The sequence below is a fragment of the Nematostella vectensis genome, chromosome 6 (assembly GCF_932526225.1).
Source record: "Nematostella vectensis chromosome 6, jaNemVect1.1, whole genome shotgun sequence".
NCBI classification, from domain to species: domain Eukaryota; kingdom Metazoa; phylum Cnidaria; class Anthozoa; order Actiniaria; family Edwardsiidae; genus Nematostella; species Nematostella vectensis.
In genome coordinates, this window is record NC_064039.1 from 18055891 (window position 1) to 18069529 (window position 13639).

At 41.8% G+C, this 13639-nt stretch overlaps 3 protein-coding genes and 1 long non-coding RNA gene across 5 annotated transcripts; all 4 read right to left on the reverse strand.

Moving 5' to 3' along the window:
* Positions 1 to 601: 601 nt before the first annotated feature.
* On the reverse strand, positions 602 to 1469 carry LOC125567988. The gene is made up of 2 exons (XM_048729168.1): positions 1350 to 1469; positions 602 to 1148 (listed from the first exon to the last, which is right to left on the reverse strand). The coding sequence occupies exons 1-2, from the start codon at positions 1436 to 1438 to the stop codon at positions 668 to 670; spliced, it is 570 nt and encodes a 189-aa protein (XP_048585125.1). The 5' UTR covers positions 1439 to 1469; the 3' UTR covers positions 602 to 667.
* Positions 1470 to 2022: 553 nt separating this feature from the next.
* LOC125567989 lies at positions 2023 to 2830 on the reverse strand. Its single transcript, XR_007311972.1, has 3 exons — positions 2691 to 2830; positions 2321 to 2548; positions 2023 to 2072 (listed from the first exon to the last, which is right to left on the reverse strand). It is a non-coding gene; the product is annotated as an uncharacterized LOC125567989 (long non-coding RNA).
* Positions 2831 to 9917: 7087 nt separating this feature from the next.
* Positions 9918 to 11304, reverse strand: LOC125567982. 2 transcript variants are annotated; one of them, XM_048729141.1, is made up of 3 exons: positions 11176 to 11304; positions 10665 to 10974; positions 9918 to 10149 (listed from the first exon to the last, which is right to left on the reverse strand). In XM_048729141.1, exons 1-3 carry the CDS (start codon positions 11262 to 11264, stop codon positions 9979 to 9981), a joined length of 570 nt encoding a protein of 189 aa, XP_048585098.1. In that variant the 5' UTR covers positions 11265 to 11304; the 3' UTR covers positions 9918 to 9978. The 2 variants fall into 2 exon arrangements, with proteins under 2 accessions (XP_048585098.1, XP_048585097.1); XM_048729140.1 differs by lacking the exon at positions 9918 to 10149 and having other exon boundaries at positions 10489 to 10974.
* Positions 11305 to 11450: 146 nt separating this feature from the next.
* LOC125568056 lies at positions 11451 to 13151 on the reverse strand. Its single transcript, XM_048729368.1, has 5 exons — positions 13011 to 13151; positions 12506 to 12566; positions 12123 to 12350; positions 11772 to 11876; positions 11451 to 11471 (listed from the first exon to the last, which is right to left on the reverse strand). Exons 2-5 carry the CDS (start codon positions 12539 to 12541, stop codon positions 11451 to 11453), a joined length of 390 nt encoding a protein of 129 aa, XP_048585325.1. The 5' UTR covers positions 12542 to 12566; positions 13011 to 13151.
* Between the last annotated feature and the right edge of the window lie 488 nt (positions 13152 to 13639).

Below are 13639 nucleotides of genomic sequence, written 5' to 3' on the forward strand. Positions count from 1 at the left end.
GGGGGGGTTGCCTGTGGTGGTGACGTCATCACTTCAATGAAGCAATAATCAGAGACCCTAGCGTGAAGGGAGAAGGTTAGATCGAGACTGGTCGGGGGGTAGGTATAAGTCTGGCTTATACACGGGTAAATCCGTTTTTGCTAATATCTCCCAAACAGAAATAGCTATCATCACCAGACTTGGCAGCTACAACATTGACATGGGTCCGCAGATTATTTTCGAGTATGTTGCCATGGCAACCAATTTAAGGAGGTTTGGGTGGGGCCCTATTGTTTTTTTCAGATGATACAATCACTGTATTTTTGCTCCACCTTTGTAATGGATAGTCTCTAGATTCAAAGAATGGCCTATCAATACTCTGAGATTCGAGCTTCTTGAGAAACATGTTTATTCATCTGAGAGATTATTTGTACATGTAATAATAATAATAATAATAATAATAATAATAATAATAATAATAATAATAATAATAATAATAATAATAATAATAATAATAATAATAATAATAATAATAATAATAATAATAATAATAATAATAATAATAATAATAATAATAATAATAATAATAAAAATAATAATAAGGTAAGGATTATCACTTTTCCTTCCAGGTAACCAAACAGAATGCATCCTCATCAAATCACTATCCACAGTCCTTCACAGTATGTTATCAGTTGTTCCCTAAGACCGCCCTGTGTATTTTTTTCAATGATGTGGCCAATTTGTAGAGGCCGGGAGAGTTTTTAATCTCTTTCACTTGGACGGGAACTAAGGCATCTAAGCTTTCTATCCAGCTGGCTTCATCGTAGTGAAAAGCGTACAGGCCTTTTTCCGCAGTGGCCTTGAACCACAGTAGCGAAGCCCTTCTACCGGGCATGAGGTTCTGAATTCTAGCTAGCAGAATGTTCGGATTTGCCAGAGTGCTGCCTTCTACTGTGAGAGCAACCCAGCTACCTTTATCAAGCCCTGCATTTCTGTAGGACGGCTGAGCTGATAGTGACTCGATTGTATTTTCTGCTAATTCTGAAGCAAGGCTGACAGCCAAACTCTTCTTTTCGCTGGAATTTCTACGGTCATAGGTGAGTTGAGCTTGCTTCCTTGTGTGTCTCAAGGCCGACGCCAAACTGTCTTTCATTGCGTCGGTGCACTGGCTGATAAAACAAAAGAAAGAAAGTCCTGGTTGTGAATTTTGCTTGCGGTGTGTAATTACTAATAGTTCTAAGTTATCATTACAGAATCGTTTTATTCGTGAAGAAAATGGCTGGTAAACACAGCATGGTGCCGTCCAGAGTCTTGTGGGGGAGTGAGTGATAATAGTCTGCAATTTCATCTACTTAGCATGGAATTCTCACCTGTCCCCATAACAATAAGTCACGAAGGAGCTTCTCAGAAGGTGCAAGTTGACACTCACTCCTGTTAGGTGGTAAAAGACAGACTTCATGTGGGTTGAGAATGCGGGACCACTACAGGGTTTTCCTTTATCTGTCTAAAAACAAAAAGAAGTAAAGAATCACTCATCAATTCAATATCAATTCAAATGCAATGATTTTTTTCCATGTAACCCCCCCTCCCCCCCTCCCCCCAAATTAGGGGGTTATAAAATGACCCCACAAAGGGATAGTAGTTGTTTTAAATGCTTTCATAGCCACCCTATGTAGGATTGTTAGATGTTCAAAATATTAATTCACCACCAAAACTAACCCTTCCTAGGATTGTAATGAGAGTATAACCTTTCCTGGGATGAGTGATGATGTACAAAATGTCTTGTTGGGGTGAGACAATTGGTTGAGATAACTTTTCAAAGATGACTATTTCGCTGGGTTACTTTAGAAAGATAATTCGCAACCTTATAAGAATTAGGGTTAGGGTTAGGGTTAGGGTCCCATGTTCTATCCAACAATCACTAGTTCCAAGAAGATCAGTGAGCCCTTTGAAGAAATATAATTGGAAACTGAAGAGTAATAACTTACCAGGAGAAGAAAATTGTTGGTTGTGCCATCGTCAGAGGCGTCGAGAAGAATATATCTGTATTTGTCCAGATATTCCCTTATGATGACGTTCAATCTGTGATCTTCCTGAAAGTGAAAAAAAAAAAAAGAGAGTCAGCTAATATGATCACGTCACGGAGTCTACACAGAGTATTTAAGTAGAAAATATGTGAAAACAGTAGTAGCACTCATAAAATTCCATTTGTGATAAGAAGAAGATTAAATGGTTACTTTATTATAGTTTAAACAAATAATCGTGTTTTCCCATATGCTGTTGTCACGCAATCTACAAGCACATGTCAAAATGAAGGATAATTCACAAATGAAAGACTTACTGGCAAATTTGTGACATCAACCCCATGAGAGCCATATGTTTTGTAATCCTCGAATCTGAACATGAGGGTGCCATCTGAATTCAAGACTAATGAATTCAGTCCCTGGACGTGTTCTCTGTCACCGGACGGGGCAATTCGCAGTGTCCGGATCTCTTGTCCTCTGGAAGGAGGTATCAATACGAAAAGCGCGATCGACAGCAGATTCCTGCTCTCCCTAGCCTTGGCACTCTAGACAAATCAAAGCAAACTTTTTTTAGCAAAATTGTGAGTCGAGTTCCGCTACCGCCGACCCAAGACGGCATGCCTCGACCTTTCCAACAACAATTCTTAAAGAATTGTAAAATTTTTTTGAGACGAGACGAGTACACACATTTATGGTTTATAGTGCCAGTGCTCTTGAGTCTGCCAGCTTATATTATTATATGCTCCAAGTAACGCGGGAAACGGCCTTCTGCGTTTCTCTTACGGATCAAATCCAAGATGGCGGTCGAGTTAGTTAAAGTGTCAAATCCCACCAATAAGAGCGCGTGTACCAATCAGCCAATCACTTTTCATGATAAGAATCTCCGTGGATTTATCCACGGAGATTATGCTAATTGGCCACGTGTGCTACAGAAGAGATTATTATATTCCTAAGGTGCGGAAAATTTGATGATATCTCAGGCTGGACGTTCTCATAAAAAAGATTCCTTTTAAAAATAGAGTTTAATGCGGGAGAATACAGTAAATGTATGGATATTTTATAATCAGCTCGAGAAAAGGTGACAGCCTAACCTTATTGGACAATAATCGCTGTTGTCATAACAGTTTCCAAAATAAGAAAATAAATGCCATACTTAGGATAGCTTCAAATCAATCTTATTGTCGAGAACATATACCGAGAATTATCATTTCTACAATATTGAGCGATGTTATCACTTATAAATGATTCAGATTTCTCACCTTTCAAGTTGTCGGTAAGTAATCTACCTATAGAATGAACAACGTTTTTGGAAAACAGAAAGTTTAATTGAAGCATTTTATTCAGCGTGATCAGGTCGCAAAGGCGACATTTTGATGTCTTCAAACAACTTCACAATGCCGTAATCTCGGTAGATAACAGGAATATAGAATATGCAGAACACAATTACTTATATTATTATCACCTATATCACTCTTCTCATATAATCAAGCGATTATGAAGCGACTTGAAGGAATCATTTCTTACCTCGAGTAGATCCTTCATACGGCCTGTGTTTTTGATGGAGATCAGCACTTTATCAAGAAAATTCTTGTATAAAAGAACCTTTGAAGATATCGTATCACTAGCTTTAGATAGCTATTTTATAGATCTCCTAATTGGATTGAAATTCCGAAATTTAGGACCTGAAATATTCCCTTTCGGTAATGGCAGCAAACAAACAACACTTTCCCGCCCAGCTAACATTTTCCAAAGGAAGCCCAAATATCTGGAAAGTTAATTCCTTTTTATTCTATTTCGGAGCCTCCTAAAAGTCTTGAATTTCAAAATTTTCTGGGGAGAGCCCCAGACCCCCTAATAAAGATATGAATATGATACGCTTCTTGCCTGAACTTTCATGCCGTTTGAAGTTTTAATTTTTCGAATTTGCATTCATGTCCCCCCACTAACTTTTCAGATTGGTAGTATGAAAAGATATACAAACAAGATTTCTGGTGGCATAACGGGGCTTTAATAATGCTATTTAGCTTTTAACAATAATGACAAACATTTCACGGTGGAGTATACCCCCGGACCCCTATATATGAGTTTTCTATGAGTCAATAGAAAGTGAACGAGGCGCGTAGCCTCGCCCCTATTTGACTCATAGAAAACGAAAACGAGTAGTCTAATTGTTTTAGTATAAATCCACTCACATACTACCTTCAAATAGCTGACGATGATTTTAATAACAATTCATGTTGTTTTTGTGAAAAACGCCGTTTTTTTCGCTACTCGCTATCTATCGCTTCGCTCAATAGATAGTGAGTATGGGGGCCAATCAAATGGCAGGATTTGTGATAGTATGCGAGTAGATTTATACTAAAATACTATATATACTCCTTGAATATGCTGATTATATATGAGCCTGGGAGAACGTGCAGTACGTAAAGAGAATCTCACGACATTAATTTAAATAAAATACGATCTTTGGCCCTCGCGGTATGGGCAGATTGTCTTAGCAACTGGAAGTATTGACCATACAAATGTGCGCTTTTTCATAGGTGATTCACAACAGTGTCCCTGGTGAACCAAGAGAAGATCTCTACAATCTTTTGGATGCAAGAGAGGCTACAGGCCTCAGAATCAGTGTCCCAGCATACCGAAAAGTTGTCGACGAAATGTATTCAAACCCCAACGAGGGCAGATTAATTGTTTTGTGCAAAGATAAAAGCACGGAACTTTTGGTAGGTATTGCTATCTTTAAGCGTCAGAATATTGACGCAGATTTGGTGTCTCCTTTGCCACATTCTCAGGTCCCAGTGTTTGCTGCTGCAAGACATCAGTACTGGGTTCTGTCATACGTGGTCAGAAGGAAAGATTCTCGAGGTAAGTTGATTGGACATTGTTGCCTTTGTGTTGGAATAGAATATATTTATAGTAATTTTTCAGGTAACCGGGCAAACATTTCATTTTGGCTGCAAGTGGCGGGATCATTTAGAAATACAAGTGCTTTAAAACTTTACTTAGAGTACCAGTTCACAATTGTCGCGATGTATGGCGGCAATTCAATACTAATGTCTCTCTTAGATTTTGAGCAGGACACCCTTTTACGTATTAATACTACATTGCTACGAAATTTGGAAGCAAGATATTTGCTGCCCACTCTGAAGAAACATTTAGAAACTCCGGAACGGAATACTGTTCAAGATTCCCAATCATCTATGATGGGTCAGGTAATAATTTATTGTAATTTATTATCATCATCATCAACATAATCATCATCATTATTATTATTAATTATAATCACTATTTTAATTCAGGCAACTGCTACGAGTACTGCAAGTGCAACTGAAGACACAGAAGGTATTCTAGGTATTCATAGCTCATATTAATGCTTCATGTTTATACATAATTGTTGGATATGTGGGTAAGACTCATCAGGGGAAAATCACATATTACCCGCCCTACACCTGTGTATCGAGCACTGTTCTATAAACACCAGCACTGGCGCGCTAAGAACGTCTGAACTGACGCTTTATATGTTGATTCTACATATAGCAATGGATGACTCAGATGACGAATCAGACGTGGGATCAGGCCCTTCTGACCATGGTGAAGCACCTACGCGTAAACGCCCAAGGACAAGCGTAGATGCTAATCAAGACCATCATAGCAGGAGTATTGTAGTTCCTGGACCGGTAGTTGATAAGGTTGGAGGTGATTCAATTGACGATCTAATAAATTTTGTTTCAAGTTTACAATTTACAGGCTTTGTTGAGCATTTGTCGTGGAGGCCATCTCTTAGGTTGAGCGCTTATTCTGAAGACGAGCGCATGATGATAAGTAATATGTCCAGCATGATCGGTAACATCAAGAAGCACGATGGCAGGTTTGGACTTAGGCAACATTTAGAGATTGCCAAACAGATTGAAATCATAAGTAACACACACGGTCGTCACACGTATTGTATAGCCAACGATTTGTTTGGTCCAGGTAAGCCGATTCCAGACTTGAGCGTTGCATACGCTAAGGAAATATTGCGTGTTAGCTGGGCAGTCCATCGTTATCCCGTGCTGTCACGAGTCCAGCTCAGGTGGGTAGAAGCTATCAGATTTCTCCCATTCATTTCACAAGTGCTAGATAAGTTATCGGTAGAAAACAGACCTTTTCCCGATAACATCCTGGAGGCCCAGAAAGGTCAGTATGCATATTATCTTCGTATCAGTATTCAGTTTCCACAGAGAGTCGGGGATGGGGACGGCCTTCCTCTCTCTGATGTCAGAGCAATCCATGGATTTCTTGACAACGAGAGAGACCTGACAGATGACGAGACAGCTGATATTCTTTGGGAGCCGTTCAAGCCATTCTTTGGTCTCAAAGGCTCTCCAGACATCACGGGTAAGCAGGTGAGATCTCGCATTGTGGGATACGACACGCAGGAAGCGCCAAAACCTCAAGACACAGTACCACAGATCTTTTGGTCAAAAGGTAGGGATTTTCTAGAGTCTCAATTGGAGCATTTACGACAAGGTACGCCATTTGAGCATGCATGTGTCTTGTTAGATGTATTTGGAGTAGATATTTTTGATAGATTTCTTGTAGATGTACGCGGAGTCTACGACGCAAGACTGGGTGACTCGACAGCAACGCTTCGTCGCTTTGAGATGGCCGAGAGAGCGCTAGAAAGCGGTTATGCTTTTCCAACGGTGAACTATTACACTAATGAAGTTCTAATGGAAAAGTTCCAGGAAAGCATATCACAAAAGCGCGGGGGATTCTCCATTGAAGGTAGGTTTATTAACCCTTCTGTGTGCAGATTACAGAGATATCGTCAGCAAATTCATCGCTCACTACGACGTAGAAGGCAATACTACGAGTAACCTTCGAGAACTACGTACAGGTAATTCATTTGGCCCTGCCATCGTGTGCACTAAGACGGCTCGCGAACAAGTGTGACTTGACGATGACGCGCGCGTCCTTGACAATAGATAATGCATATTCATGGGCAGATCAGATATGGTTGTTGCGTCGTGTTGGGTGCCCTGTTGATTTCTCGTCATTGGGCAATCACACTGTATTGGGTAAGGGTTTGGTGCTGTTGACCGCGATGTATGGTTTAAAACACTAGGCGAACGCGGCATAGAGATAGCCAAGGAGATGGTAATTTATATTTAGAACGATGACCTGAAACAAAATTGTTCTTACTGTGGGAGCTGTTCGGTATGCCTGTGGTGGTGACGTCATCACCTCAATGAAGCAATAATCAGAGATCCTAGCGTGAAGGTTAGATCGAGACGATTTTGCGGTAGTGCACACGTGAAGCTGACTTTGATTTCACCTTGACAACGCGTCGTTTTTAGCGTGGCCTGTAAGGTGTCTTCCGAGATGCCTTACGGTCTTATTGTTCTCACTGTGGGGGAAGGGGGTTGCCTGTGGTGGTGACGTCATCACTTCAATGAAGCAATAATCAGAGATCATAGCGTGAAGGTTAGATCGAGACGATTTTGCGGTAGTGCACACGTGAAGCCGACTTTGATTTCACCTTGACAACGCGTCGTTTTTAGCGTGGTCTGTAAGGTGTCTTCCGAGATGCCTTACGGTCTTATTGTTCTCACTGTGGGGGGGGGGGGGGAGGTTGCCTGTGGTGGTGACGTCATCACTTCAATGAAGCAATAATCAGAGAACCTAGCGTGAAGGTTAGATCGAGACGATTTTGCGGTAGTGCACACGTGAAGCCGACTTTGATTTCACCTTGACAACGCGTCGTTTTTAGCGTGGCCTGTAAGGTGTCTCCCGAGATGCCTTACGGTCTTATTGTTCTCACTGTGGGGGAAGGGGGTTGCCTGTGGTGGTGACGTCATCACTTCAATGAAGCAATAATCAGAGATCCTAGCGTGAAGGTTAGATCGAGACGATTTTGCGGTAGTGCACACGTGAAGCCGACTTTGATTTCACCTTGACAACGCGTCGTTTTTAGCGTGGCCTGTAAGGTGTCTCCCGAGATGCCTTACGGTCTTATTGTTCTCACTGTGGGGGAGGGGGGTTGCCTGTGGTGGTGACGTCATCACTTCAATGAAGCAATAATCAGAGATCCTAGCGTGAAGGTTAGATCGAGACGATTTTGCGGTAGTGCACACGTGAAGCCGACTTTGATTTCACCTTGACAACGCGTCGTTTTTAGCGTGGCCTGTAAGGTGTCTCCCGAGATGCCTTACGGTCTTATTGTTCTCACTGTGGGGGAAGGGGGTTGCCTGTGGTGGTGACGTCATCACTTCAATGAAGCAATAATCAGAGATCCTAGCGTGAAGGTTAGATCGAGACGATTTTGCGGTAGTGCACACGTGAAGCCGACTTTGATTTCACCTTGACAACGCGTCGTTTTTAGCGTGGCCTGTAAGGTGTCTCCCGAGATGCCTTACGGTCTTATTGTTCTCACTGTGGGGGAGGGGGGTTGCCTGTGGTGGTGACGTCATCACTTCAATGAAGCAATAATCAGAGATCCTAGCGTGAAGGTTAGATCGAGACGATTTTGCGGTAGTGCACACGTGAAGCCGACTTTGATTTCACCTTGACAACGCGTCGTTTTTAGCGTGGCCTGTAAGGTGTCTCCCGAGATGCCTTACGGTCTTATTGTTCTCACTGTGGGGGAAGGGGGTTGCCTGTGGTGGTGACGTCATCACTTCAATGAAGCAATAATCAGAGATCCTAGCGTGAAGGTTAGATCGAGACGATTTTGCGGTAGTGCACACGTGAAGCCGACTTTGATTTCACCTTGACAACGCGTCGTTTTTAGCGTGGCCTGTAAGGTGTCTTCCGAGATGCCTTACGGTCTTATTGTTCTCACTGTGGGGGAACGGGGTTGCCTGTGGTGGTGACGTCATCACTTCAATGAAGCAATAATCAGAGATCCTAGCGTGAAGGTTAGATCGAGACGATTTTGCGGTAGTGCACACGTGAAGCCGACTTTGATTTCACCTTGACAACGCGTCGTTTTTAGCGTGGCCTGTAAGGTGTCTTCCGAGATGCCTTACGGTCTTATTGTTCTCACTGTGGGGGAGGGGGGTTGCCTGTGGTGGTGACGTCATCACTTCAATGAAGCAATAATCAGAGAACCTAGCGTGAAGGTTAGATCGAGACGATTTTGCGGTAGTGCACACGTGAAGCCGACTTTGATTTCACCTTGACAACGCGTCGTTTTTAGCGTGGCCTGTAAGGTGTCTTCCGAGATGCCTTACGGTCTTATTGTTCTCACTGTGGGGGAGGGGGGTTACCTGGGGTGGTGACGTCATCAATTCAATGAAGCAATAATCAGAGATCCTAGCGTGAAGGTTAGATCGAGACGATTTTGCGGTAGTGCACACGTGAAGCCGACTTTGATTTTACCTTGACAACGCGTCGTTTTTAGCGTGGCCTGTAAGGTGTCTCCCGAGATGCCTTACGGTCTTCTTGTTCTCACTGTGGGGGAGGGGGGTTACCTGTGGTGGTGACGTCATCACCTCAATGAAGCAATAATCAGAGATCCTAGCGTGAAGGGAGAAGGTTAGATCGAGACTGGTCGGGGGGTAGGTATAAGTCTGGCTTATACACGGGTAAATCCGTTTTTGCTTATATCTCCAAAACAGAAATAGCTATCATCACCAGACTTGGCAGCTACAACATTGACATGGGTCCGCAGATTATTTTCGAGTATGTTGCCATGGCAACCAATTTATGGAGGTTTGGGTGGGGCCCTATTGTTTTTTTCAGATGATACAATCACTGTATTTTTGCTCCACCTTTGTAATGGATAGTCTCTAGATTCAAAGAATGGCCTATCAATACTCTGATATTCGAGCTTCTTGACAAACATGTTTATTCTTCTGAGAGATTATTTGTACATGTAATAATAATAATAATAATAATAATAATAAGGTAAGGATTATCACTTTTCCTTCCAGGTAACCAAACAGAATGCATCCTCATCAAATCACTATCCACAGTCCTTCACAGTATGTTATCAGTTGTTCCCTAAGACCACCCTGTGTATTTTTTTCAATGATGTGGTCAATTTGTAGAGGCCGGGAGAGTTTTTAATCTCTTTCACTTGGACGGGAACTAAGGCATCTAAGCTTTCTATCCAGCTGGCTTCATCGTAGTGAAAAGCGTACAGGCCTTTTTCCGCAGTGGCCTTGAACCACACTGTATTTTTTTGCTCCACCATTGTAATGGATAGTCTCTAGATTCAAAGAATGGCCTATCACTACAATAATAATGATAATGATAATGATAATGATAATGATAATGATAATGATAATGATAATGATAATGATAATGATAATGATAATGATAATGATAATGATAATGATAATGATAATGATAATGATAATGATAATGATAATAATAATAATAATAATAATAATAATAATAATAATAATAATAATAATAAGGTAAGGATTATCACTTTTCCTTCCAGGTAACCAAACAGAATGCATCCTCATCAAATCACTATCCACAGTCCTTTACAGTATGTTATCAGTTGTTCCCTAAGACCGCCCTGTGTATTTTTTTCAATGATGTGGTCAATTTGTAGAGGCCGGGAGAGTTTTTAATCTCTTTCACTTGGACGGGAACTAAGGCATCTAAGCTTTCTATCCAGCTGGCTTCATCGTAGTGAAAAGCGTACAGGCCTTTTTCCGCAGTGGCCTTGAACCACAGTAGCGAAGCCTTTCTACCGGGCATGAGGTTCTGAATTCTAGCTAGCAGAATGTTCGGATTTGCCAGAGTGCTGCCTTCTACTGTGAGAGCAACCCAGCTACCTTTATCAAGCCCTGCATTTCTGTCGGACGGCTGAGCTGATAGTGACTCGCTTGTATTTTCTGCTAATTCTGAAGCAAGGCTGACAGCCAAACTCTTCTTTTCGCTGGAATTTCTACGGTCATAGGTGAGTTGAGCTTGCTTCCTTGTGTGTCTCAAGGCCGACGCCAAACTGTCTTTCATTGCGTCGGTGCACTGGCTGATAAAACAAAAGAAAGAAAGTCCTGGTTGTGAATTTTGCTTGCGGTGTGTAATTACTAATAGTTCTAAGTTATCATTACAGAATCGTTTTATTCGTGAAGAAAATGGCTGATAAACACAGCATGGTGCCGTCCAGAGTCTTGTGGGGGAGTGAGTGATAATAGTCTGCAATTTCATCTACTTAGCATGGAATTCTCACCTGTCCCCATAACAATAAGTCACGAAGGAGCTTCTCAGAAGGTGCAAGTTGACACTCACTCCTGTTAGGTGGTAAAAGACAGACTTCATGTGGGTTGAGAATGCTGGACCACTAAAGGGTTTTCCTTTATCTGTCTAAAAACAAAAAGAAGTAAAGAATCACTCATCAATTCAATATCAATTCAAATGCAATGTTTTTTCCATGTAACCCCCCCTCCCCCCCTCCCCCCAAATTAGGGGGTTATAAAATGACCCCACAAAGGGATAGTAGTTGTTTTAAATGCTTTCATAGTCACCCTATGTAGGATTGTTAGATGTTCAAAATATTAATTCACCACCAAAACTAACCCTTCCTAGGATTGTAATGAGAGTATAACCTTTCCTGGGATGAGTGATGATGTACAAAATGTCTTGTTGGGGTGAGACAATTGGTTGAGATAACTTTTCAAAGATGACTATTTCGCTGGATTACTTTAGAAAGATAATTTGCAACCTTATAAGAATTAGGGTCCCACGTTCTATACAACAATCACTAGTTCCAAGAAGATCAGTGAGCCCTTTGAAGAAATATAATTGGAAACTGAAGTCATAACTTACCAGGAGAAGAAAATTGTTGGTTGTGCCATCGTCAGCGGCGTCGAGAAGAATATCTCTGTATTTGTCCAGATATTCCCTTATGATGACGTTCAATCTGTGATCTTCCTGAAAGTGAAAAAAAAAAAGAGAGTCAGCTAATATGATCACGTCACGGAGTCTACACAGAGTATTTAAGTAGAAAATATGTGAAAACAGTAGTAGCACACATAAAATTCCATTTGTGATAAGAAGAAGATTAAATGGTTACTTTATTATAGTTTAAACAAATAATCGTGTTTTCCCATATGCTGTTGTCACGCAATCTACAAGCACATGTCAAAATAAAGGATAAATCACAAATGAAAGACTTACTGGCAAATTTGTGACATCAACCCCATGAGAGCCATATGTTTTGTAATCCTCGAATCTGAACATGAGGGTGCCATCTGAATTCAAGACTAATGAATTCAGTCCCTGGACGTGTTCTCTGTCACCGGACGGGGCAATTCGCAGTGTCCGGATCTCTTGTCCTCTGGAAGGAGGTATCAATACGAAAAGCGCGATCGACAGCAGATTCCTGCTCTCCCTAGCCTTGGCACTCTAGACAAATCAAAGCAAACTTTTTTTAGCAAAATTGTGAGTCGAGTTCCGCTACCGCCGACCCAAGACGGTATGCCTAGGCCTTTCCAACAATGCAGTGCAATGCCCACAAATTACAGCTTTCACACATCAGGACTGCTGGTTGAAATCGTTACCTGTGAGCGTGCCATGTCAAATCTTTCTGTCTGCATGTCCACACAATGAATCACCTCATCCCTGCAATGAATCACATGAAACCATTAGTAACCAGTTTCAAGTTCCCTGGGTTCTGTGAGAGATAGCTAGCCGTGATACGGGGAGCTGTTGCCTACTCTTATGAATAGCACACAGTCATCCCCCCCTTTAAATTCTAAGTGAAGTGTTAGGAGACACGCACTGAATCACCTCATCCCTGCAATGAATCACATGAAACCGTGAGTAACCAGTTTCAAGTTCTCTGGGTTCTGAGAGAGGTAACTGTTCCCTACTTCTACGAATAGCACACAGGTATCCCCTCCCTATAAATTGTAAGTGAAGTGTCAGGAGACTGTTAAAGAGTGGAAATGCAGGCGAAACAAGTTCTATCCTCTTTCAACCCCAACCTCCAGTCCAGAACTGAACCCAGAGCCGGATTCGAACTAGTTATTCGAACTACTTATTGGATTTATCATTGCAGCATACCATGGCAACCACTTATTTGCATTGACAAGGTCCTCTTGCGTGGGCTGCGCAGCGCGGGCCTGCCTCTGAAACGCATTGCAGGCACCCCTCAGCTGCGAAACGACTTTGACATCCCTGTAGAGGGTGACGGCGTGTTCTCGGTTCAAGAATTTTGTGGGTAGATCAAGGAGGCAGCGTGATTGGCTGAAGTAAAGAATGATATAATAATGGCGTATGTTGTAACATGTCATTAACACAGTCCAACATCTATTAAGCGAGTGTAAATCCCCGACATTAAATAACAACCGTTACAATATAAACATCAGTAGTAACCATGTTAACCCTGACATGAGCGCTCTTTCCAAATGTTAAACCCAGAACTTTCCACCGAATCACACACCACGACACAAGGGTAAAAACAGATATATTCGGTATCAGTCGTCTTGCATACAACTCTCTTCGAAATCCGTAATTGTCCAGTTACACAATAGCGCGATCAAATATCAGATTACTCTATCCGGCGATACTTACTTAAGCATACTTATTACTACTAAGTTTTGCGAAATGTGAATTTAGCATTCTAGACCGACCGCAGTTGTCAAAAAGCAGATGAATTGAACATGCTCACCTAGGGTAGACGATGCAAGCTT

Coding starts and splice junctions, on each gene's coding strand:
- LOC125567988 (XM_048729168.1), bottom strand. CDS start 1,438: ATGAAGTCTGTCTTTTACCACCTAACAGGAGTGAGTGTCAACTTGCAC. Junction 1,149..1,349: donor ACTTATTGTTATGGGGACAG/GTGAGAATTCCA, acceptor TTGTTTTATCAG/CCAGTGCACCGACGCAATGA.
- LOC125567982 (XM_048729141.1), bottom strand. CDS start 11,264: ATGAAGTCTGTCTTTTACCACCTAACAGGAGTGAGTGTCAACTTGCAC. Junction 10,975..11,175: donor ACTTATTGTTATGGGGACAG/GTGAGAATTCCA, acceptor TTGTTTTATCAG/CCAGTGCACCGACGCAATGA. Junction 10,150..10,664: donor CTTCGCTACTGTGGTTCAAG/GCCACTGCGGAA, acceptor GTGTGGTTCAAG/GCCACTGCGGAAAAAGGCCT.
- LOC125568056 (XM_048729368.1), bottom strand. CDS start 12,541: ATGCAGACAGAAAGATTTGACATGGCACGCTCACAG. Junction 12,351..12,505: donor TTGACATGGCACGCTCACAG/GTAACGATTTCA, acceptor TGATTTGTCTAG/AGTGCCAAGGCTAGGGAGAG. Junction 11,877..12,122: donor TTGATGTCACAAATTTGCCA/GTAAGTCTTTCA, acceptor TTTCACTTTCAG/GAAGATCACAGATTGAACGT.